At 41.0% G+C, this 26571-nt stretch overlaps 1 protein-coding gene across 3 annotated transcripts in view; it reads left to right on the forward strand.

Annotated features, from left to right (window-relative positions):
- The window catches only part of osbpl5 (oxysterol binding protein-like 5), a 59509-nt gene that overhangs the window by 19434 nt on the left and 13504 nt on the right, over positions 1-26571 (forward strand). Inside the window, exons 3-10 of one of the 3 annotated variants that reach the window (XM_050072134.1) lie at positions 8011-8162; positions 18109-18270; positions 18523-18596; positions 19824-19904; positions 20746-20847; positions 21142-21345; positions 22887-22971; positions 23091-23253. In XM_050072134.1, the coding sequence (XP_049928091.1) occupies positions 8099-8162; positions 18109-18270; positions 18523-18596; positions 19824-19904; positions 20746-20847; positions 21142-21345; positions 22887-22971; positions 23091-23253 (935 nt within the window). In that variant the 5' untranslated portion in view covers positions 8011-8098. Of the gene's footprint in view, positions 1-8010; positions 8163-9494; positions 9665-18108; positions 18271-18522; positions 18597-19823; positions 19905-20745; positions 20848-21141; positions 21346-22886; positions 22972-23090; positions 23254-26571 lie in introns of those variants that run through there. The other 2 variants (XM_050072136.1, XM_050072135.1) reach the window with 2 other exon arrangements.

Genomic DNA, 26571 nt, shown 5'->3' on the forward strand with positions numbered 1-26571 from the left:
ATGTTACAGTCCAAGGTCATGGTTTAATGTGTGGACCTGTTTTCTCTCAGGCGTCAGTCTACTTTCAAAATTTGACACAAATGCAAAGTACATTTTTACCCAGCGTTGCCAGGAGGGATAACTCACTTTTTTTAAGCAGAAGAGAGAATTAGGGCATGTCTCTTAAGGTGTGAATTAGATGTACTTTCTGTTTATGCCAGTCTTCATTCCATTTTAAATCTGTTTGCTCTCTGCAGCTATTTGATCACAGAGTCAGTTACTGCTCCAAAGCTTACAGTTCTGCCTTTTTTGTGACTTCTGCATTTCCATCTGAGCAATCGTGTGTCAGTGTTGCAAAGTTGGAGCACAGTGCAGTGTTGAAAGAGGAGAAACTGTTTGACAGAACTGAGATCAGCAGCTTACAGGGTGTGTCGGATTCATTTGGGTTAGAAGGGAGTAAATGTTTGGGGTTGCTCAAGGACATTTGGCTGCAGAATGATACTTCAGAGAGATACGCAAAGCCCTGAAACAGGCAGTTTGCCTGAAGTACATGTTGGTCTTTCGTACAGTGGCAGAGGAAGTGTAATGACTAGTTACTATTTCTTTTTTCAGCCTCCCACTCTGAGCACATTGTGTATTTTTGTCTCTCCTGAAAAGATGTACCGGTGTCTTAGCTGTACAAACAGGACTGGAGACAGTCAGCTGTTCAACACATCTGTCCACTGGGCATAAATGAATGAATTTAGCCCTCTTACTGTACAAGCGTTCCTTTTTGTGTGGTGGAATTACTTTGATTAAACTGACACAGTCAACTTGTGGCCCCAGCTTTTGGTATCCCGAAACTGCGTTTGTTGTGCTATTCCGTACAGCCTAAGAGGTAGCAGTCTGTGCTGTGTTAGCTGTGAAAAAAACACCACTTGCCCGCTCATATCAGTCAGGAAGCGTTTGGATTCAGCCTTGCCCAAGCTGTTTATCTTGGCATGTGTTTGCAGCACGGAGACGTATTAGATTTAACTGCAAATTACACATTAACCAGGCAAAATGTCTCAACCTGTACCCAGCCGCCCACACCCACGCTACCGTTGTCCCACTTTTTCTGTCTGCCTTTAAAGCCACACACATTCAGACTATCTGATTTACTACGATGTTAAGATAATAGTTATAAATACTTTATAGTTTATGTTTCTACTGCCCGCCCGGTTACATAGTGCTCTTATCTGTTCTGCGTTCCGTTAACAGTGTTCATTCACTGGTCGTGGAGTTTAGAAGAACTCATGCACTGTGTGTCAACAGTGGAGGACAACTTAATTTTTCTCTATATTTCCAGTCTAACACAGCAGAGAATCTCTCTGTTTGTTTCAGTCACCCCATGCCAGCAGCTTGATGTTAGTACTGTGATCACAATTGGTTTGCTCAAGTGGAAAAATGCTGAAAATCATAAACTTATATTCTGCTTTCATTGTCTCCACCGAGTTACTGCTAGGTGCACTTTGAAATACTGAAATGTCACCTTTATGTCTGTCTCTTTGTCTCACATGGGTGGACTTCTTTTTTTATTGTGCACAAAGGTCCTACATGTTGAACGTCAAAGGCCCTTACTAACTCCTGATTTAATTTTAGACACTGATTTACCTGGTCTTGCTGTAAAGTGGAATAACAAGGTAAATAGAAATATGGAAGTTGTTGTTATTGGCAGGACTGTTACCCTAGTCTTTCCGAAGGGTCTGATGCGTATCATTTGATGAACAATGGACTTGATGTAGCATAATATAACATGGATGTTTTAAGGTGCAGTGAGAGGAATAGCCTGGGACAATGAGGTGTACTGTAAGGGTCATACCTTAGATGATTATAGGCCCATATATTGGCAGTTAATGTTAGCCTGGTGCGTGTTCATGAAAGACTAGTCGTATATTCAAGGCCTGACCTTGTAGAAATGAATTTAAAGTGGGCTCCAAAATGGTTGTCAGGCAGAATAGATTAAGGGGAGTGCTAGTGATGCTAAATAGCATCCGCATTGGCTATTGTTGAAATCCATTCACAGAAAATAGAGTACCCAGCAGTCTCTTTTGATCAGCACAGCAAAGTGTAATTTAATGAGAGCAACGCTGAGGGAGCCAGTGTGAGATTTATGTTTATTTATTGTGTTCCTGGTGGCTGGAGAATGGCTTTACCCATCTTTGTGTTGGCTCTGAGACTCTGCCTATGTATTAGTGACACATGGAAACCAATCTGGACTTCCTGTTCTTTTTTAAGCAGCGTTATGATGGCAAAAGTAAAAATGTAGATCTCAGTCTTATTAGGGCTGCAGTAGAAGTCTATGTGGTGGGGATCGCAAACCTTGGCAAATTAATCTGAAACCGTATGCATGCATAAACACCACCGGGGGACAGTAGGAAAACATATTTTTGGGTAATCTGGTTGTACTGAACCTTAAAGGGGCAGTGTGTTAGCTGGCTGGGGCCTGTCTGTGCAGAGTTTGCATGTTCTCTGTGTGCCTGTGTGGGTTTCTCAAAGACATGCAGGTTAGGATAATTGGCAGCTGCGAATGTGGGCATGGATGTTTGTCTCTGTGTGTCAGCCCCTGTGATTTGAATGCTTATCCTTCAGAGGATAAGAGGGTATCGTTAATGTAAAGATGATCCTTAAAGGTAAAGCAACATGGCATCTTTGGGAGAACTATTATCATTTTTCAAGGTCCCTCCTTTCCCACTTCTCCAATGAGTTACCCATAGTATGATTAGGACTCCGGCTAGTAAAAAGCCTGGGAGATGCTGCCAGCCTTTGTAACAGTGTCCGTCAGTGTGGGATTGACAAAGGGACAGAAAGAGGGCAGGTGTTAGACAAGAAAGTGGGAGGATGGACAGGCTGTGGGAAGTGTTGATCTGTTGTCCAAAACCTCGGTTAGCATTTCTTGATCAGGTGCTGGTGCACAGGAAAGGAACTAATTAAAATTATGGAACAGTGATAAAGTTCACAGAGGTCACATCATCAGACGGACTCAGGCAGGAAGCCACTTAAACACTAGACGCCATGGCATCAATTGTACAAATTGAACTAAATATGCTGGTTCTTGACTTTTGCAAATGTTGTGTTATATCTTCAGGAATTATTATAATATATGGTAATGATATATAAATACATTGGGGTGTGTGTAAAGCATAGAACTTCCTCAAGTTTAGAACATGGACTGAAAGACCTGTTTGAGATTTGATGAGTCAAAGATATTTGGTTAACTAAATGAACCTGCTTCTTTAACTAACTAATATTTGACGCTCAGTGTTCACTCCTTTTATCTACAAGCTTATTAAGGCCTACAGCAGAGTCACAGAACTTATTTTCAGGATATGTTTGGCTATTCAGGAACACCATAATTTGGCATGTTGTCATGTGGTTGGCGTGTGGTATCATAGAGGCTCTATGAAACGGAACAGGTCATGAAAAACTTTTATACATAGAGGTGGGGGTAAAAATTGATTCTTGGATGCATTGCGATGTGGACGTGGATGATTCGGCATCGATTCACAAATGTCAATAGTCGGATATGTAGATGTTACCGTAACATGATGTTGATGGAACAAAAGAGGCGGTTGCAAGCTTGTTTTAATGTAATGTCTAGATAGTTAAAATTGTGAGGCAAACATAAAGTATAGTGTGAAGACTAACATTAACTAGAGAAAAACCACCAACACACGCTGCGGCAGTAACCAAATTAAAACACCTCTGTGGTGAAGAAAATAACTCTCTGCTCAGTCTGTTTTACCTTAAAAACCCTGTATGCCATATTTTAAAAGAAAGAGAAAAATAAATTGTGTGTTGAAATCAAACATTTTGATGCATTGTGATGCATCGATAATCATTATATTATCAAATTGTTACCCTGTGAATCGTAATCGAATTGAATAGTGAGGTGCCTGGATATACTACTGTGCAAAACCTGATTACTTGTAAAACCTTTTTACCCTCAGGAGAAAGAAATAAACCTATACACACACGACAAAGTGGCTCTTCTCTCAGTATTTACATAATCCTGTTGGTTTTTGTGTTAGAGACCTAGGGGCTATGTAACTTCAATTATATCTATAACTCCATAAAGCGGTTCCAGTGGTTTGTGCATTTTTATGAATGGCATCAGAACAGCACTGTTTGTTGGACTTGTTCTTTTTTTTTATTCACTTGACAAAAACAATGTGATTTCACCGAGACAGGAGTGTAAGTTGAGCACAGTGGCAGTTCAGTCATTAGATCTATAGAAAAGTCTAGCCTCATTACATTACGTTAATTGGGCTCCTGGACTGGCTTGTGACACGACTATCAAGTGACTGCCTGGACAAAGGGCAGACCTCGCACTCTTCGCAGATTGACCCAATTACTTCCTATTAAATGTTTTACAAATCATGAGCAAGTCGTGTTGTGGCAGAGCTCATTCATCTCGGGTGTGAGAGCACCCAGCAATCCAATACAGAGAGTTGGCCAACTATTTTTTTTTCTTTGGTGAGAGTTTCTTTTTTCCCCAGATAAGAGAGGCTTGGAGTTTGGTGGTGTGAAGCTGGCTTGTTCCCTCTCTCACTGTTCTTTGCTGGGTGGGAGAGTTAGAGGAGCCTCGTGCGAAGGTCAGAGGCAGAAAGAGGGGAGCAGCCCATGGATCTCACCTTGTATCTCAGTTTTCTGAAGATGGGTGCAACTAATACAGTTACAAGTGTAGATTGATTTTAAATGTCTGCTTGTACGCTGCATGTATTGACATACTGCTAGAGGCTCTGATGTCTGAAAGTTGGATTCTGAGGAGGGAAAAGGTGGAAAATGATTAACAAACATGGACATTGCGAAAAGGATGTTTAATAGTATGATGCTAAAATACAAAAGAAAGAAGGAGGTGTACTTTATGCAAGACCTGACACTAGGTCTGAAATGTTGTTGCTGTCCAGGTGCATTCTTTTCTATAACCTGTCACTACATTGAAAATACAGCTGTATCTAGGCAGCAACACTCAGCAACCTCGTGCATTAATATACCTGTGTAGGTGTGTGATAGCTCAGACTCTGACTCATTTCAAAACTTACCAGCAGCAATACTCTTTTGCTTATTTTTTCCTGCATCCTCTGCTTTTTTCTCCGGTTTGTTCATTCATAAAGTTTCACAGCCGCAGTATAGCCTGAAGTTTTTGCTCAGTTTTAATAGCCTATTTCTTATAGATTTTGCACCACAGTTGAGCTGGCAAAGCACTTTTATATTTATAGCATCAGTATTTTTATTCAGTGTTTTAAGCAGTCGGTATTTTCAACTCATGAGTTAATGGGGGGGTAGAAGCAGCAGGTTTGTGTTGGCAAAGGATACTACTGCAGAACTCATGACAAACCAGCTTATAGTTGCCAATTAAAATGTTCGAATCATATTTTATTTTAGAAGATATATTTAAGGCATAATATATTCATCTTTGGCAGCTGGTGAGATTAAATGGTATATTACAGTCTGAAGAGTCTGTAATGGGCTCATCCCCTCTGCCTCCCACTGGGCTGCTCTATGCCTGAGCATCATTAATTAAAGTCATTTATCCGACACCTTGTCATCTATTATCCTTTGCCTAATGACCCTCCTTATGTCCAGTCAGGACAGGCAGCCTCCAGGTCTCTGCTGGCAGACATCTTCCTCCCAGCTGATCACACATCCTGCCTCTCCAGCAGACAGGCAGACGAGCCCCCCCTGCCCTCACCGCACTCACTCCCCTGAGTACCAAACTGTGCCCAGCCCATAGCCTCTCCTGGCTTAATCAGACACAGGCTCATTTTCTGCTTCCTTTTTTTTCTGTATCTGTTTCTCTTTCTCACCAACCTCCACATCTTATTATTTCCTTTGCTGCCATGGAGGTTTTCAGCTCTATAAAAAGGCCTTATCGTGATGTAACAGGGCCTTTAAATCGCTGCAGCGACTCAAAGTAGAGCACGAGAAAGAATCTGATTTGCATAGCTTGTATATATAATGCAACATGATAAGTAAAACTGGCTGATATATTGTGTTTTTGTGTGTTGACTTTTTCAGCTTTGGGAGTAGAAATAGAGAAATGGCATGTAGAGCTGGAGGGAAGGTAGACATGAAACTGTCAAACTCTTAGATGGGTGATTTTCATCTTCATGCAATCACGGACAGTTTTCTCATAGTGTCTCCTCTTTCTCAGAAACATCCTGCTATGCAGTCAAACAAGCACAGTAGCACACTATGGAAACTAAGGGTGACCATGTACTGTAAATGCAAAGTACATTACTGTTGACCACAGCCTCTTCCTTGTTACAGGTTGGTATTAAATGCCTTTCTGAAGGGCAAGGCCTCTCCCAATCTGATTTTCCCAGCCCGGCAGGAGATTCAGATCATCAGCTTTGATGTTAGCAGCCCACTTTCTTCAGTTAGTCACGCTACCTCATTTCCAGTGTCCCATCTGCAGGATTGTATTCACAATCCAGTTCTTTTCTGTTCTATCTTACTAATGATGGGGGATAATTTAACATGGTTGAGCCAGTCATACAAGCCTTTTTTACACAGACATCGCGCTATAGGGCCGCTACAAAGTCCCTTCTTTATACCTGTCAAATACAAGGCAAAATAATGATAATAATAATAATAATAATAATAATATAATTCACTCTAATTGATACACACTCAGGAACTTGTTTCAAGAATAGAAATATGGATCAAATTAGCTTAATATTAACAGTCCAAATATGAAATAGAATGTGAGTCCCTTCACAGATGACTTTAAAAAAAACCTACTCCAAGTGAGATTTTTTCCATCAGTGACTTCAAAATGTAGTTAGTGGTTAGTTGTGCCTTGTTCTGCATAAAACACATAACAAGCTGATGTGAAGCATCGGTCATTCATATGTGCTTTCAGAGTAATTCCGATGAAGCAAGACAGCATAAAAGGGTTTAAAATGGTGGAAGAAAATCCTCGTGTTACAGTTAAGGACCTGTCTGAATGTCTCAGAGCCCCTAAGGTTGTCATTTATGTCTCAGCAATACAAAAATATAGAGCAATAATGTTGCTTATGGAATGACACCATGGGGGAAAGCACGGTTCTCCCTTAAAATAAATGGATGATATTGTACGTCTCAAATTGGCAACCTGAATGTTCTATTATGGTACTGGGACAACTTTAATCAAAACACTATATTTTGCAGAAACACCTAAAAGTTTGGAGTAATAAACCAAAAGAATACCTTACCATAACGTCATCTTTAAAGTGAAGCATGAAGTAGCGATCACCATGATTTGTAGTCGTTTGTCGTTGTTTTTTCAAACTCGCTTTGAATGTCTGAGTAAATAATTCAACAATACACCAAACTACTTTTATGTTACTATTTCAGGCAGATGTTGCTTGTCTATGATTGTGGCTTTAAAGAATATAACACCATGTTTTATGACTAAATCCAAGGAAATTCAAGGGGTTCACATACTATTTCTTAGCTCTGTATGATACCAATATTTAGCAACAAATGCTCTAGAGAGAACACTGAAATATGTACAGTAGGGATAAAGTAATGCACGCTTGGTGTTGACAAAAATCCAAAACTTAACAGTATGCATTTCCAAAGGGCAGAAAAATATTTACTCAAGGAATCAAAACTTGCAAAGACACGTGTTTGTAGGCTGTAGGATAACAGTGTTGTTGTTTTTTTTTTTTTTTATCTCTTTCTTCTTTTTTTTCTGGCATTCTAAATAGATAACAGCAATAAATATTTTTATGTCTTCTCTTATAATTACTCAATTAATCATCACAGTAATTAATTAGTAGAGTGCTTTATTGATAGCTGCAGTCTGACCGTGCTTATTGACAAGGAATTCCACAGCGTATCTTTAATCCTTTGTCATGTCTCTGTTGCTTCCTCTGGCTCGCAGCTGTAATTGAGTTGCTGAAGGTCTGTCTCAGTATGTGTTCATGTCTGTGTACATGCATGTGCATGTACTGTGTGAGGGAATCAGTGCACTGATTCTGATACCCAGGCAGCAGATACCATCAGATCTGTTTCTGTGTACAGGTTCATTCCACTGACACTGAGAGGCTCTCATGGTGTTAAAGTGGTGCGGTACAATGAGTGTCCTTGATGTTCCAAGAGAAGGAGCGCCATGAAAACCAAAGCAATGGAGGATGTGCCAGAGCAAGTCAAAGACATGGCTTCAGCCTCTCAAAGTACGTCACTGATACTTTAAATGTCCAGGTAGTGTCTCTCTGTGCGTGTGTATACATGTGCACATTTGCTCAGGTCTGCATGTCGATTGCATTTGTATGTAAACAAAGCAGCCATGCTTGACACCGCTCCATTCATGGGCTCGGTCTGGCTAGGCCTGCCCAAGGCTGGTTCTCACACATGGCCACCCCTGGCCTGAATCCAACTTTACAAAGAGACAGCTGGCTTGTTCTGTCTACTAGGTCACACATGGTTCCAGTGTGTGGAACCATAAACTGGTGAATAGTAAAGGTTTCAGATTTATTAAGAGAGGGGAACATGACTGCTTTATATGTCTGATACATAGAGTGCTACAGGAATGAGTCCTGATACCAGGAATTGTCTTAGCATTTTAGCACTCCTTGTTTTCTTGTCTTGAAGTTTTTATCAGTGGGTTTTTGGTCAGGTGCCAGATATAAGGTCTGTGGTTTACACAAGCTTAAGAGACTTTCACGTTTTATTCCATGAGATAAAGTATGTCAGTAAAACCCCACTAGTGAATTTTAAAGCCTTTAGGTGTCTTGAAAAGGTAGTTGCTAACAAGTAGCGAAATGAGACTACAGAATGTCGTCGTGCTGAACGTGGATTTACAGCCTGGTTGTGGTGGTGACTTTTAACTCATACAACTGTGGTGTAGTTCATATGTAGCCTAAAGTTAGCTTTTTACTTCTGGCGATTGCATTATGCTTCAGAAATCATAAAAGTGGTGTTCATTTGTGAAGATTATGAACTGAAGACTATCTTGCGGAACACAACATCTAGGTAAAAAATCTCATTTTTGTCGAGGGAATCTAACTTCTGCTAACTTCCATGACTGCAAAAAACATCCCTGTGGTACTCTTTTGGACATGGCACAATTAACTTTATACGGACGAAAGTGAAATCAAACAACTCTAATATGCGTAGTGAGGTCGATGGTACTTCTGGTGTGATAGATTTCAGGCTGTGTTTATAGTGAAGTCAGACATTTTGTTCAGGAAGTTGAGGGCTCATAGTAGGTATGTGACTTGGCAAAGAGATCCTTGAAGATATCACGTTTGATACACAGAATTTGTTTTGGATCTGTGCTTGTGTTTGGATGTAGCTGTATCTCTGGCTCTGCTTTCATACACATATTGGTTAATCTTTGCTCCCCTACTTTTCACCCTCAGCCTGAACCAGAATCTGAGCTCATTTCCCAGCCCCTCATAGGGAATCCTAGGTCTCGTTTTCAGGTTATGTTTACCTTGCTCTTTCACTTCTCCCTGACACAAGCCTCTGTTCTCAGAGACCGGCTGTGTGTACGAAGGGAGGTTGTGTCTCCTGCCAGTCTAACCTGAAGCACAGGGAACAGTGGAGGCACTTTTTCCAGCTGACAAATCCCCAGCTCCCCCCCCCCCAGCCTTCAGGTCACAGCTGGGGAAGAACTCGGATAACCTCTGACAACTTTTCCTTAACTACATATAAGCTGGAACTGCTCTGTCACGTGAGTAAGACCTTGATGAAAGTTATCAGAATGGGTCACAGAATAGCTACATGACGTACTATTACTGGCATCACTGCATTATCAGGGAGGGGCATGCTGGGTGGAACAGGGTGGAGACTGTGGTTGCATGGTGTAGGTGCAGTGAAGGTTTACCATGGTTACAGACCACCGCAGTCCCCACACAACAAAGGGAGTTTCCTATTTTAAGTAAGATCAAATGGGAAGTCTGGCTGGAAGGCATTTTCTCCATGTGAGTTCCTTAAAATACACCTGCACCCCCTACACGACTGAGAATAGAACAACTAAACCACACATCCTCCCACAGAGTGCTGTAAAATTAACCTCCTTTTTAAACTGTAACAGTTGACCTAGTTCTGCCTTCTTCATTTCCTCTTAGACACAGTAGTTACAGTTTTGAAATGTCATTTGTTTTTATTTAGTTAGAGATTGTCACATGTTGTGAATGTTAAAAATCTCAGCTTCTAAGTCTGCTTCTTTTATTTCTTAGTCAGGACAACAGCTGTAATAATGTGGAGCAGTGACCATCACTTATTAAATTCTTTCTGTTGCCTGTGCTCGCTCAAAGCATGTACTTGGACAGATCTAGGGCCAGTGTTTTTAAAATTTAATAAACTAAATTCAGCTGAATGAACATGCATGTTACTGGGCCACTCTGTTAATGTCTTGACCTGAATTCTGAATTCTTTTAGCCTTACTGTGCTTGATGCCATGCTTGGGAAACACAGAGTCAACTTCCCAGTAATGTACTTGTTTCAGGTAGTTCTTTATGTTTTTAGAAGATGTTAAGGATGTTCTTTTTGCACCAATAATTTATAATTTCCTTCTCATTTTTATTGATGTTAATGCCTGTGTTTTGAAAGAACATAATCATCATCTGTTGCTTCTTCGTCTTGTGACAGCGTGTCTTAGCAATAATTTAACGTGTTACAGGATGTGTCAGTAGATGAAAAATTGCTTGATGTTCCTGGTGTTTCTTTTGCTGCAATAACAGGCGGATGTTGTTCAGATGGAAACAATATCTGTAAGCAATACTGCAGCAGAGGCAGTGGTTGAAATGCACTGCACTTGAGCGAATGGAAGAACAAATGTCTGCACATCTAGCTTATGTGAGAGCGTTCCCTCTCTCCACTACTGTACCATTAGAAGAAAAAGAAGTGGTCCGTCTGCTACAGTATGTTGAGGAATTTATTGTTGATGCACATACTGTACTTGCCAACAGCCTATTGGTGTATATCTAGGTCATATGGCCATCCATTAGTCCTGTCGTCACTGGAGATGGGGGGTTAACAGGGTTGGGGGTGCTGAAGAGAGGACAGATGGAGTGATGGAAGGATGGAAGGATGGAGGGAGTGTTAGAACTTAATCTGTGCCATCATATTAGCAACAGCTGGCTTGATGCTGGCTGTCAGAATGGCAAGGCTCTCACACTCTGACACACTAGTGTAGCGCATACTGCAGTGTGCACATGCAGACACACACAATGGAGTTTTTTAGTTAAGGCCACATTTATATTTAGCTGTGACATAGTCTCCTGATAGTATGTATTAAAATCATGAATGTTGTACCTCTATTGCCATTTTGATTTTTTTCTTATCCTATATAGCTCTTATGACCAACTGTCATAAGCTAAATTTTGGTGATTTTGGTAAGGAGATATATTTTAAATTTTTCTATTATATTTAGGGATGTATCCGTTTTGAAATTCTTGGCTGAAACCGATACCAATGTTTAAAATAACTATCGGGCCAATAGCCGATACTGATATTTTTATATTGTTTATTTTGTTTGTGTCATTATTTATTCCCTCCCTTAAAAATTCTACACGATAGAATATAACTAAACCGTTTTAAAGTGATTAAGTCCTTATCATGCTTTCTTTGAATAAGCACAGTTCAATAAAGAAGCAACCTTAAATATAACCTTTCACATGAAAAACATCTTTAAAAAAATACTCCAAATGCCTTTTTACTTCATATAATATGTCATAATTCCCTCTCTAGTGTATAATTTATATAGCTTTAAAAACATCATCACATTTTTTTATTTCACACAATTTTATTTATTCAAGCTTATTGCTAAAAACTTGACGTAATTACATGGGACACATCATGAGAATGTTTTAATTTACCTTTGCCTAATACTCATTTTCACTGAATAGAGCTCGAACGATTCGTAATGTAACTCAATGCAACCTTCATGAGCTGTTAGTTGCAGACACGGATTTCAACATGGATTCGTTGTTCACAATGTAACATAACTTAAGTGAGTTTACTGCGTCCTTTCACCCTGTACGGGAAGATTTCTGTTCCTCCAAAACAAGATCATGGAGCACATTTGCCAGTTACTGTATTCGTCTTGTACCTTCTTATTTGTTCAAGTTTGTGGCCCTTAGTCTCGAGCCCTGCTTTTTAGCCTGCACAAAATTGACGTGACAACAGAAAAACATCGGCCACTGCCATCAGTGAATGTCGATACTGATGTTCAGTGGGTGCATCCCTAATTATATTTTTGTACGCAAAATGTGCAGTATGTCCGAGTAAATGTTTGGCTGTATGTTTCTGTTAAACCAGATGCCTTCACATTTTTTTTCTAAACTCAAAATCATGATGTGAAAATGTTGGCAAATTCAAATGCAGCAAAGAGCATCAGTAAGGGCACAACTTGTTGAATTTTAATATGCATGATATCATCCCATATAGCTCCTGGCATTGCAGTAGCAAATGCCAGTGTGTTAGCTGAAGATGTGTAACCAACCCTACCTAACCTTTTTGTCACAGTCCATTTATATCGACAGGGTCCTTGCGGACCTGCAAGTATGAAAGAGGGTCATGAGTCACAACTGAAATAAAAGTTAAGTTCTGACGTCAGCAAGGTCAGTGCACCTTTGTTCCCCCCTCATCCTCTGAAGAAACTGTCAAGCTTCTCAGACTGAGTGTTATTTGCTTATGTTAGCCTGCCAGTCGCAACAGTCAGAAACACAGCTGTGATGCCACCAGCAAGAATACCATGCTGGTTAAAGAGATGGAAGACACTGATAATTCACAGACTGGTTAAACTTGAAATGCACTATGTTTTGTGACATTCAGATAAATTCAGTATTGAAATATGTTCCGACTCTTTGTGTGTGGATATATGTGTGTCTGCAGAGACACTTAGGCGGAATGACAGAGGGGACAAGGTGAAGGGCCAACAGGAGTGCTAAATCAGGGAACTTGAACTCCATATGACACTGTCTACCAAACATAGCAGTAGTGTTGACAGATTTAGAGTCAGTTTATAATTTAGGATTAACGTACATTGTGTAAACCAAAAAAGTAGTCTTCTTTTCAGTGTGAAGAGAAAAAAATCTTGTCCACACTGGATTGATTTTTTTCAGCTGACAAACAACAAAGTTGCACTTTACCGGAGTGAGACACAGCCAGCCTGGTTACTGCGCATGGTGACAATGGATTAAACCATGTTTGGAAATCTCTTTGTTTCAAGATAGCCAATGACAAACTATTTATACTGTCGTTAATATAGAATTTTTTTTTTTTTTTTTTGCTGTTTCAGTTATCAGACAATGGCAGAACAAAATTGTGATTTGATGGCAGCCACAAACGCTTACAGCTCAGACATACTTTCCACGTTGAACGTCTACAGACAGCTGTTGTCATGCAGACGCACACATAGTTCTATTCATAGTACAATTGTGGGTCTGTGTCAGCTCCCAGCAGTAAATGGGAGTACTGGGAGGTGAGCCTACTGTCTTCCTACTGCTAGCATCAGTGAAACTAAAACTAAGAAGATGCTGCTGGGACCGGAGTGAATGTCTGCTGAATATTCAAGTTAAAACTAACTTCACTGCGGTGCAGCGGCTGCAGCTGGCTTGACCGCAGTGTTTTGAACTGGACTGGAGAGTGGAACAAGGGAGTGGAGTGTGTGCAGTTGCTAAGCGTACTGTCCGCAGGGTCACGACAATGGGCTGCATGCGGACATCCGCATAGGGGTCTGTGCAGACTAGGGTTGCCCCCAGCTAAGAATTTTCCTAGTCAACCAATAGTCGTCATTTAGGGCCATTAGTCGACTAGTTGCCTGCATGTTTATGATATATTTTTGGCGGGGCAACACAATGGTTTGAGTTGAAGGTCTCGCCAAAACCGTACTAATGAACCTTAATTAATATAGGCCTACATTTTATCTACAAGTGCACATCACACACTGAGCGAGCCGCCTGTTTATGACGCTGTCTGCAAAGCAGTAATCGTTGTGCTAAGTGGCTAATGGGCATGTAGCTACTTACATGTTTCAGATGATACGTCATGTTTGTAGGTGACGAATGAGTTTCCGTATCACCTTGGGTTCGTCCTTCACCTTCTCAAAATGATCCCACACTTTGGATTTCCTGCCCGACATGTTATTAAGTAGTCTGCGTAATAACCGCAGGTACCAGCCCTGTAAATTAACGCGACTCCTGTCTGACTGCTGAGCGTGGCCACTTCCTGTGTCTGACCTTTCAAATTAAATTGTCACATGGTCCAGTCATATAAGTTAGGACGAAGCGACCACTGAAATCTTTACGACGAATTACCTTTCTGGTTGATTAATATTTGGTTGACTCTTAGGGGGCAGCGCTAGTACAGACCCTTGTGGACATGGGTGGATGATAACATTCATGTCACGCGTACCAAGGCAGACCCTTGAAGACCCTTAGATATGAAGATGCGGAAATTATGAATTGGCCTTAACTGTTAACCTCCTGTAGCTCCTGCAGTGCTCAGTCATTTAAGTAAATGGTGTCCAGGCAGATTCTCATTCTGACTCGTTTTTGGTTGAATATAGGTTGTGGATTGGAATAATGTGAAGTGAATTGGCCTCTCAACAAAATCTTTATCTGTGGAGCATGATAGCCAAGGTTACTATCAGCCACTACATCTGCAGTGTAGCCTTGTGTGCCCCTGAGAGAGACTCAGATTTATATTAGTTAGATCAGTCAAGCATGTTACCAACGTACAGGTTAGAACATGTCAGCATGTTCCCTTCTAGACACCACCCTCTGTTTTCCTCCTTTCCTCCTCCCAGTTGGTATAATGATTACCAAAAACGAACGTGCCCCATGTGATAGCAAGACAAGTGCTTTCACCTCAGCAAGGTAACTGTGGGTCAGACAGCTTTTGTTGTTGTTGTTTTTATCTGTGCTTCTCATAGTTCAAGGTTAATGTATGACACAGGAATGTGTGTTATTGGCTGCCCTGGTTCTGCTACCTTACTGTTATCTTTTTCCACAAGTCGTTCCTATCACTGGATAAATATTGGCCTAGCACCTGTATAGCATGACAGTGGTAGATGGAGTTAATGTTAGCCAAGCTTGGCAAACTTTAGGCTGTGTACAGGGAGTTGTGAGAGTCGAGGGTTAGCACGATTGTATGTTGTGCTTCAGTTGTAATATAAGGTCAGGCAAAGGGTAGAATGGCTGCTACGTAGCAAGTAAAATGGTGCTTGAATTTCTACTTGGACATGTTCTTCTCATATTTTCTCCTTTGTGAAAATGTGAACAAGTGTAACTTAGTGTTTCTCCTGGCCAGGCCACTGGGTAAAGTGTCAGTAATGAATGTTTCATTTCCACCTTCTTATCTGTGTTATTGACAGTCCGACTGATATATCTGAGTGTCCATTTGATGTTGATGCCCAGATATGTTCCCCTCACAGTGGCAGCGTCTCCATTACAAACACTTCATCTCCTCTTACTTCTGTAAAGGCCAACACAACTCTGAACTCTGAAACCTCAGAGGATACAGAAGCCAAATGTTTTGATTTATATTTGGACACCTCAGTTTGTTTTCATTTAGTTTTAAATACGCTCTTGTGTCTTAAACATAAAATGTGTTAATGCATATTGGCATTGCAATAAAGCGGTTATTATTGGTTATACTTTGACTTTATGAGACAGACCTCCTCAGATACAGTTTGACTGTAACTTACAACACGGCTGCTGGTGTGAGTGTGTGCTCCGTGTGCTCACGTGTGTGTTTGTGAGTAATGCGCACTCAATGCGGCCTGCTCCACTGCTGCTGCTGGGATTGGAGAGGAGCATTTTCTCTCTCCTTTGGCGTTACATCGTGTGCATGTGTAATCCTCCCTTCAGTCTACAGCAACAAGGCACACACACACACTCTCGGCCACGTATGCGCATCCACACACTCATTTTCTACACTTACGTCATTCAACAAACGCCACACAAAAAACAATTGGAATGGCCTCCGTATACGCTCAACTGACAGGCCCACACACACACACACACATGACACAAACACATTAAGCATGCATGGATTCCACACCCATGCTCAGTCTAGACTGCGTAATACGCTCGTACACACAGTCTTTCTCCCAGCAAATCTCCACCCTGCAGCTGTGAGAACCAGCTGTGATTGGTTTGTCCTGTCAGTCTCCATGTCTGCCCACATCTTGACCCGCCCTAGGGCCTGCACTGTAAGTGGTATTAATTCTCCTTGTGTGCCTGTCCTGATACAGTTTGGCAGCCCATTGTGTTTACTGTTGTGTAATGCAAAAGCTACATGCTCTTTTTCATGCAGCCTGTTCTGCACTCAGGGTTCAGCACTGTACTACACACGCACGCATGCACTGCAGCAATGGAATGCTATTTATAGACCTGCTCCACAAGGACAAATAAGGCTCCCTTGCAGGGAGAATAAATTTACCTTTTTCATCTCATATGTTGGTTGTTTATAGCTGCGTCTTTGAAAGGACAAAGGAGCAGAGGGCAGGAGGAAGAAATGCACAGGAGAGATTGCAAGATCAGAAATGAGGAGGGAGTCAGGAGGCTGAGGGAATGAGTCACAGAGGCAGGGTAGAAAACGGAGGGAAGTAGGGAGTGGTGTGACGAGGACACGGATGTGAGTGTGCTAAGGAATGTTTTGTATGTGCATATATGCACTTGTAGAGGGAAGGCAGAGTTTGTAAACTGCCAAGACTCCACCAGCACTACATATGGTTTCCAGTTTGCAGTTTAAGCCCCTGTCACCTCACAGGTTTTACTTCTATCACTTAACAGCATGTACACTTTGACAAACAGCACTTTCCTCGTATACCAGCGTAATCACAGTTGACTGATGTGGGAGAGTTCAAAGATGAATCAGTCTGTGAAAATGTTCTATGAATGAATTTTATGTAACACGCTGTTCTTGGATGGTTGTAATTGAGGGCTCGTAGGCGAGACTGCTCCGTAGGCTGGGAGTCAGAGGGTCTTGTCTACTGTATGTGTTTGTGCACTGAGAGAAAATGAATGGGATTATATTGATCTGAGCGGAGAACAGTGCGGCCGTCCAGACAGACTCAGGTGGTAACAGCCACGCTCCATTAACCTCAGTGTTTTACCGTCAGCTCCGGTTTGCTGTGATCAGCTCGGCACCCGTTTGAACAAGCATAACGATCCGTCTGGAAACAGCCGTGACCCTCAGCAGTTGTTAATAACATGGCTATGAATAGTTTGCCGCTTGTCAATAGTTACAGAGCTCAGTAGAGGAGAAAACAAGGCACAAGTGAGGCATCGTGTCTCTGAGCAACAGCACATAGATTCATAGAAGACTCAAGGTCTTGACACAGTTCTATCTCTGTGCATGCAGAATAGTATGCATATGCCTGTATGGTTTCTTCTATGTGAATTTTTTCGTCTCCTTTATGTGGGCATAGTGGGCTAAAAATATAGCTAATCCACTCACCGCAGTAAATTAACAACATGAAGCTGCAGAGGCACAGCTTGATCCTGCCCACATCTGCAGTAGCTGCATCTGTCCCCTTTTGTGTGCCGAGATGTGCATCTCATTAGTAGATGGGATCCTTGTGGATATCAAGGGAAATGACTGAGGAAGCAGCATTTTTTAGGTGCACAGCAATTCCTGCACTGAAGCCTGTTGATTCAGGCCAACAAGTGGCAATGGCGGCGGGGGTCGTCTTGGACAGTGAGTCTCTGTGGACAGAGTGACCGAGCTCGGTTGGAGACGCTGTCTGTCATATACACTCACAATGTGCAGTCTGAGCTGCTTGTCACTGCCACGCACAGTGCTATTATGTGGACAGGCTGACATGTCGGTACAGTAGGTCTTTGTTAGTGTTAGAGAGGAGAGAAAGGGCGGAGGTCCAGACAGTCCGATAGATTTGCACAAAGAGAAGGAGTGAGGATGGAGCTCCGAGTCAGTGACGCAGGGAGAGACAACAAGTAAGATCATATTCAAAAGACGATAAGCTGCAAAGACAGGATGAATCACTTGGACTGTTTTTAACATCAGACAAACAAAGGCATGTGTGTAAAAACCTTGTAACAGTTTGTTCTAATTAGAATTTCCTGTCTTCCATCCCTCTTGTTTCCCCTTTCTATCCAAACCTTCCCTTCCCTCCTTTCTTCTCTCTGCACTCCCCCCCTGCAGAGGACGAGCAGGAGCAGGTTGTCAGGATGAAGGAGGAGAATTTGTTCCATCGGAGGTTTTCTCTGTGCCCAAACGCCACCTCCCCGCCCAAAATTGACCCCCGCTCCCTCACCCGGAACCTGTCTTATGGAGGGGACAATGACCTCTACAACCTCAGCCCAGGTAAAAGGCCAAGAGGTCAAACCTGACAAGTGAAATGTGGATATAACAAAATATAATATTTCAGTGACAGTGGATTCCAGTGTCTGTAAAACAATGGCATACTGTACTGTACTGGACTTACTCCGTACATGTCAACAAACCTCAGCCGCTGCTTACTATATGCTTTTTGGGCTGCCTTGCTTTAATTGTCTGTCAGCAGGTTTGTTCACAGAGTTCATTTGTATGTGACTGTGTGTTGTGGGTTCCCACCAGGCAGTGACACAGACAGGAACGGTCTCTCCATGCTGAGTAATGAACTTAGTCCTGCCCAATCACCAGGCAGCAAGGTAAGAACACAGATCCTGATTGGGCAGCTCACTAACAGACTCATTGGGTGAGCCCTTTTCCTTTTGTCTTGTATGACGATTTATTTTCCTCTGATTGCTTGTGGTGTTAGCAACCTGAAACAACAGGCATATTACTCTTTTGGTAAATCAGCATTTCAAAATCAACATTTATAAGTCATGACACTGCACCAGTGGAAGTCTTCTAAAAGCTGTGGGATGTTACATGTCAGGGCCGTGGTGGGAACTGTGTCTTAAGTGCCACAAACCATGTATGTCACCCAGACCTTTATTGTCCTGGCGCTGCCTGTTGTATTAGTCCTAACAGTCTGTTTCTATTCTTTAGTAATACAAATTAGGAGCGGTCAGTAAATGTTTCCAATGGCAACCGCGTAATCTCATCTTGTCTTGTCTCCACTCCCCTTGTCGCTTTGCCTCGCCTCGCCTAGTCTTGCAATATTGCCTATTTATATGTGGAATAATTTACAAGCGCAGCTGCATCTCTGGCCTTTTGCCCTTTCTTCCATCCTGAAAGCCCTCAGGGGACAATAGGCGATTGAGACCCTCGCATGATGTCATCTGTACAGGGTTTTAATAGTGTACTACGCTTTTAAGAATGGCTTCTTTTAACACAAATAGATAAGACTAGGCGCATGTGTGGGCTCACCAAATAATATTGTGAGTCATATTGGTTTAGTGCATACAGAACAAGTGGTTATGTAATTACATATCGCAGTAAAAATCAAAGCATAATTTACCACTGAGGTTCTAATCTCTACTTAGTGATCAGTGGAGACCATCAAACAGTGAGTGGCCTTTGTTGTCTAACCGAGGAAGTCAGTGGGGTTGTGGTCGAAACAGCAGAGCTGCCTGATAAGTTGCCTCTCTGGCTGAAAGAGCTTTCCGCCTGCTTCATACGAACTTGTGGCAGATCAGATGCTTCGTGGCTAAAGTAATAATTAAACAATGTGGAAGCTAGTCGTGTCATGTTGGCCCTTGTAGCAGTTCGTCACAAGAGCTAACTGTTGTCTAAAAGGGCGATGCCATTATGTTTCAAAATATGATCACAAAAGTTGTCTGTTGAAATGGTGTTGTGATTGTTAATCATAGACTATTGATCTAGATTTGCTAAACTAAAATCTCTACATAAATTGCAGTTGTTGACGGTGTTTACTTTGCATCCTCTTCCTCCTCTTCATCCTCACTGACTGTCTCCTCTCCTCCCTCCAGTCTGAGTCCAGGATGTTCAATGGTGTTGAGAAGGAGTGCCCCTCCCCCACAGAGAAGCTGGCCCGGAAGGAGTCTCTCAAGGTACACATCACTTCCTTGCATGAGACAGTCGTGCTAAATGTTGAACGCAATTATGTTTTTATAGATATATCATAAAGTGCATGTGATTTAGGGCTTCAGTATCCCTGTCAGTCTGAGCTCAGTGAGATAAATGTACAGAAGTCATTTCACAACCTTGGAAGTATTTTGAATATGTATTGTTTTTTATGTTTAAAATAAATAATGACTCATGTTAGTGATCACCAAAGAAAAACAGCATGCCAACATGATGGCTAGCATTTGGTTGACTCTGCTTCCACCTAGTGTTGGTGCTCTTAGACCAGTCCTCCAACCAGTAAGACTAATGACTCATTCGCAGTGGTGGAATGTAACTAAGTACAAGTTGTTCTTTTATTTTCATGACACTTTCTGCTTCTACTTGACGACATTTCAAAGAAAAATATTGTACCTTTACTCAACTACTTTTGACTGACAGCTTTATTTACTAGTAACTTCACAAATTTGGATTTTTTTACACACAAAACATATGAAGAGTTTATAAAACATGATGGTTTGCTATGAATTAAACAACCCAACAATATTAAGACCTTCAAGTATAGGTGGAATGATCAGCCGATTATGCAGTTAATTGATTGACAGAATAATTTTCATCATTTCAGTGTTTTATCATGTGAAAAAAAATCATTTAATACTTTACCTAAATCTACTTACTTACTTTTACTGAAGTAACAGTTTTAATGCAGCACTTTTAGTTGTACTAGATTATTTTTACAGTGTTGTATTAGCACTTTGACTTAAGAAAAGGATCTGAATGTGTCTTCCACCGCTGTTCATTCATGTGTGTTTTCTTCCTGTGTCACAGGTCCAAAAGCAGAATTACAGGCAAGAGAAGAAACGGGCAGCTAAGGAACTGTTCAGTGCACTAAAGGATCCTAGCGTCGTCATCATGTCCAACTGGCTAAAGGTGCGGGGATTTTGTCTATTAGACTGAGCTGCTACAGTACATCGACTCCAAAATTATTATCTTAAGTCACACTAGTCAGACTTTTTATCATGTGTCATTTATACATTTTGCTAATCACTAACTTAGTTATAATTTGCTGTTACAAATAAGGATGTAATAGTGGAACTATTCTAAAGCTGCCTTTTTTTTCTTGTAATGTGTAATAACATCACATCAGCAACATTTTATTTCATGTGTTCCCGTCATGCTCTGGTACTAAATTACCCTCATATCTCATCCTACATTCTGCTTTAGATCCGTGGCTCCTTAAAGAGTTGGACCAAGCTGTGGTGTGCCCTAAAGCCTGGAGTTCTTCTGATCTATAAGACCCCCAAAGCTGACCACTGGGTGGGCACCATCCTGCTCAGTGCATGCAAGTTAATTGAGAGACCCTCCAAGAAAGACGGCTTCTGCTTTAAGCTCTACCACCCAATGGAAAAATCCATCTGGGCTGTCAAGGTCAGACATGTTTTAGGCTCACAAGCATTTTTTATAAATTCAGTAATAACAGTTGATCAAGGCTTCATTGATTATAGTGAGACAGACTAAGATTTGAATTAAACTATTCACTTGATACAAGGGTAACTGTTTAATTTTTTAATATTTAGGTGCAAGTATCAATTAGGTCTGATTTTGTTTTTGCAACATGCAAGATGAGTTTTGTGTCTACAGACACTGACGTTAATGCCTCCTAGTGGTAGTATTAGAAAAACAGGGGTTGAAAGTAATGCACATTACAGTATGAAAAAATTTGGAATATGATTGTAGTCATTTCCAGGTTTGGGTAAGTATGGAAGAAATAAAAGAGATGTCCCTGTTCCACTTACTGAAATATAAAATTCTGACTTTTTAAAATTCAATTGATCATACGAGCCGAGTGTTTTTCATGGTGTTTGGAGCAAAATATTTACCTCTCTGTGAGAGAGTGCGGGCTGGAGCATGTTTGATGTCATTGAAACCATGCCAAAAAGTATGTTGTGGGACTAAGCGCACACTTTTATGCAGAGCTGCCTCTATGCCTGCACATCACAGCATCTAAAAAAGCTCTGCGCCTTAAGTGCCTTTATACCAAATCCGAACATCCACAACCAAATTATTTTAAAAGGAAATGCAGTAATATCTTTGATTTGCATATAGCATCACAAATAGCCAAATATGAAGCTTTTCTGAATATTTACGAGTTATGCAGTGGCGTATTTATCAGAAAAGTAAATGAGTATCTTTTCTGTGTAAGGAAATCAGACTTTTGTGGCTGTGTTGATTGTCACTTCCATGGATGCAGTAAATAGATATGGCTGATATGCACTGGTCAGTTACACTCCTCTTTGGACGGAGATAAACTTGTCTGGGGTTGGTTTTAATTGATTTGTATGAGCTACAGTGCCTAGCTACAGTCTTCTGCAGTGTAATAGCATACATGGTCAAAATGTAACCCACATGTTAACAGATGGCTTTTGATGTTGTCTGTTTACATACTAAACACCTAACTGTTTGTAATCAGATGTCAAATATGGTCTGGAGTCTGGAAAATAATCAAATTTTTAAATGGAAAATGGTAGCCATCATGACATTAAGATTAATGCACAGCAACTAGGTAGAAATTGATGTCCATACATCAAAAGGAATAAGCGGTATTGAACCTATTAAAAAAAGTGTTGTTGTTTTTCCCCCTAAGGGATCTGTGTTGTTGTTATGACTGTAGTTTTTAATTAATTTGGGTTAGCAACGTTGAATGAAAATGCAGGGTTTAAAGGTTAAAAGCAATTTTATCTGTTATTACATGTAATTTTGTAGTTCACATTGACACTCAGTTTTGTCAGTGTGTTTATTTTTACCTTTCATTTGTGTTCACCCAATAGTTTTAATTTGTAACTGATAATTATCCTGTTCAACGCTCCATTATGCTTATAGCCCCAGAGAGAGCCATTTGCTTCTGTTGGTACAACATGACTAAAATGGCATGAAGCGTGACTCACCACTCGTTTCATCCATATGCTCAGGGTCCCAAAGGAGAGAACGTTGGCTCCATCACGCAGCCTCTACCCAGCAACTACCTGATCTTCAGAGCAGCATCTGAGTCTGACGGTGAGGCTTGTGTGTGGTTGCTTTAGTCGGAGGTGCACGTTCTAGGGTTTTTAATGAATTATTTTTATGAGCAGAATATACTGAAGACGCTCCTTCCCATCTCTCTGCCGTCTCTCCAGGGCGATGCTGGATGGATGCCTTGGAGCTGGCTCTCAGCTGCTCCAGTCTGTACAAGCTGACAGCCAAAGGCGGGAAGGAAGGAGATATCAGCACGTCTTCAGAGTCCTCCCATATACTCCACCTGCTGCAGTCAACTGCACTCACTGATGCAGAGCTGCTACAGTAAGTGCCACACAAAAACTGCAGCATACACTGAAAGCATCTCAGATATCATCAATCTCCTTCTTACATTTATTAGTTTGTGTTTTCTGTAATGACACTTTAGTTGCTGGCGCTTGCCAGTTCATGCACAAGACTGTTGGCATTTCTACCAAACACATTTCTGCTGTCTTATTTATGCGGTCAGAAACTCCCAGATGGTAGATTTAAAATATAGTCTCTGTGTTTTCTGGTCATCAACTCACAATAACAGCGGATTGAAAATGGACTGCCAGAAATATTCTTTGTTAAATAAAAAACCACAGATGAGGTTAGCTGTGATATTGATGTAGGGTGCACCATCCTAGCAAAATTTAGATTACTTTGTTAAACCATCATGCACAAGTGTGATTTGAGGTTATGCAGTGCTAGAAATGTAGCTTGTGTGCGTACAGAAGGGAGCAAATCATTCATTCATCTTTATTTCAGTGTTGTGCCTTTGACCCATCTCACCAGTGGCGTGAGGAAGTTACGATGGACCCCAGTGCACACTATTGAGCATGTATTGTCTTGACACAAATAGAGACTTGATATTGGACAACATCAACATACATATTGCCCAGTAATCATCACTGCATATCTGACAAAGAAAAATATCAAAGAAAGTCAGAAATTATTAATGTAATTGAATAGTTTTTATTGTATATGTATAGATGTTATATCTTATATAGAAGAAGCATATAATTTTGTTATAGATAGCCACTGACTATTTAAAAAAATATAAAGAAAAAAGGAAAAACCTGACGCAGATGTGTTTGCCTTTTTGAGGACATAGATAGCAAATGGCACTTTGTACACAGGTATATTTCTAAGGTGGCAATCTCAATCACTTGCTCTCTCTACTGGCCCCTTCACCCCCGGGGCCCCATTGCACTGCCCACACTGTCTATATTTACGCACCTGCATCCTGCATCCTGCATCCTGCATCCTGCATGGGATTATAAAACACCTTTTTTTTTCTTCTTCTTCTTTTTTTAATGATCATCCTGTGGTCAGTGCATATACAAAACATGAAAAAGGAAAAGAGAAGAAACACAAATAAACCAGAAATACAAACAAACACTATTCTAAATAAACTGCTCAAGCAAGGATCCACCAAACATTCATAGATCAACAGATCTTGATCAACACACATATCAAATTTAATGTTGTAAATTGTAGATATAATGCTACCATTTTGACACTGCAACAACTGCATCCTGGGAAAAGCAGGACTCTAAAATCGTGTCCGTGTTAAATCAGATTGTAACCATCAAAAATGTCACATAAATTTCCAAAATAAAACTTTTATATGAGAAAACAAAGAGTTTCCACACACACATTTAATTTAAACATTTTTACTGCTGGTCTGAATGGGTGATTTGAGTGATTTAAGTAACAGTCAGACCGGTGATGTATCAGGATACTCACTCATACTTGGAATTAATAAGCAAAAGTCTGCATTTAAAAGGTCAAAACAAACAAAGATATGTGTAAATTATTCTTTTGTCTGGTTTTCCCAAGACAGTAACCTGAAACTATACCAGCTACTAGTCAGATGCAGGTATACATCATAGAGACAGTCATGTCTATGTGTGGATATGAACAGTAAGAGAGTTCAAAGAGAACTTTATGCCATATTGACATTAACACAACAACATGGGCAGCATGAAGGACAAATAGGTTATTAATTGCATTCATGCCTTGACTGTAATCTGACTGTAATGTTTGCTCAGCTGCCAGGGCAACCAGCTTTGGACCATTGTTAACCATTGTTATGACCATTTACATGTAGTCTCGTGGCCCCTGCTGAAAGCCATCAGATCTTGTAGGAGCAAGGTATTGTTGCTGCTTTTCTTGTTGTAGCTAATTTACCCTAGAATCCATTTCCTTTGCAAATTAAATCTAAATTTAGTACACCTATGCTAAAATTAGCCTGTCAGTTTTTTTATATTTCTTTTGTGAAGCTGAGCCACATGTGCCATTCATGCCAGGCTACCTGTGTGTATATACTATGTGAGTGCATATGCTTGTGTATTAAGAGAAATCATCTTGTTGTGGCACTTTTCTTTGAAGCAGTATGGCGTATAATTACATAGGAGCAGTGTGACTCTTTGCTACTGTGCTGGAACAGTGTGAGCATAGTGTGACGCTGCCCTAGTTTGTGCTTCTCATGTAATTATCTTCTCTGGAGTCAGTAATCTTATCGTGGTCACCTTTGCTTTTTTGAGTGTATAAAGAAGCACCTGGTTAAAAATCTGCTTTACTGGGCACAGGACAGAATATTGATTATTCTAGCAGGATAGAAGAGTCTTTGAGGAGTGTGGAAAGACTTTCAAACAGCGATTTATGATGTGAAAGAAACTGCTGAGGTCTTTAAAGCCTTATAAAACTTGACATTTTGTTTGATATTGTGCTGACATTTATTTTGTCTATAAAAATATGCAAAATACAGCTTTCTTAGCAGAGTTCTGAAATAGTAGCCTTAATAGTGACAGTGCTGAGGGGAAAAGTGAAAGCAAGTAGAACAAGTAGTTGCTCCTCAGTGTTTAATTTGCCTTAAAGCAAGGCAGCTAACGGCTGTTACATTAGGTGGTGAGCAGTAGAAGACTGTGGCTGTGCTGAAATGAATGTTATGAGGAGAATTACAGGCAAAGCCAATAATGAGGATGTTTGTGATTGTGCATGCTTTTGTTTTGCAATCCTTTAACTGTTGATAACTGTTGTGTAACAGAGAAGCTATGTAACTATCAGCTACACCAAATCTTTAAATGCAACCTTTGTTACATTATGTGGACATGGTGGTTCTCATTTATCATAGTTATTTTCCCACTTCCTCTTGGAAGTGCGTGTTGCTGTTTGTGTGCTGTTTACATTCTACATAAGACATCCCTTTCCTCCCCACCCCCCTTCCCTCCCCTCCTCTGTGGCCGTACCCTCCCTCTGGCCATCCATCCCAGCTCTCCCTCCTCTCCTGCTCCTCTTCCAGCCAATAGCAGCAGCCCCCACCATCACATGACTGACAGAGGAGCAGGAAGATGAAATAGAATGAGCACCATACACCGCCCAGAAAGAGACGGCAGCGACACAGCCGTTGCAAGCCAGCACACACATACACATGCATTGGCACACAGACAGAAATATATGCACACACACACATTCAGGAAGCAGGTGTGCCGGAGTCGAGGAAGCAAGACTGCACCTTTTTACTCACTAGATTGAAAACATTTACGCACCCCAGAGGAGAGGAAAGGAGAGGAGAGGAGAGGAGATAAGGACAGACTGTGCCTGTGTTTGGTAACA

Source organism: Epinephelus moara, chromosome 20 (genome assembly GCF_006386435.1).
Source record: "Epinephelus moara isolate mb chromosome 20, YSFRI_EMoa_1.0, whole genome shotgun sequence".
Lineage (NCBI taxonomy): Eukaryota > Metazoa > Chordata > Actinopteri > Perciformes > Serranidae > Epinephelus > Epinephelus moara.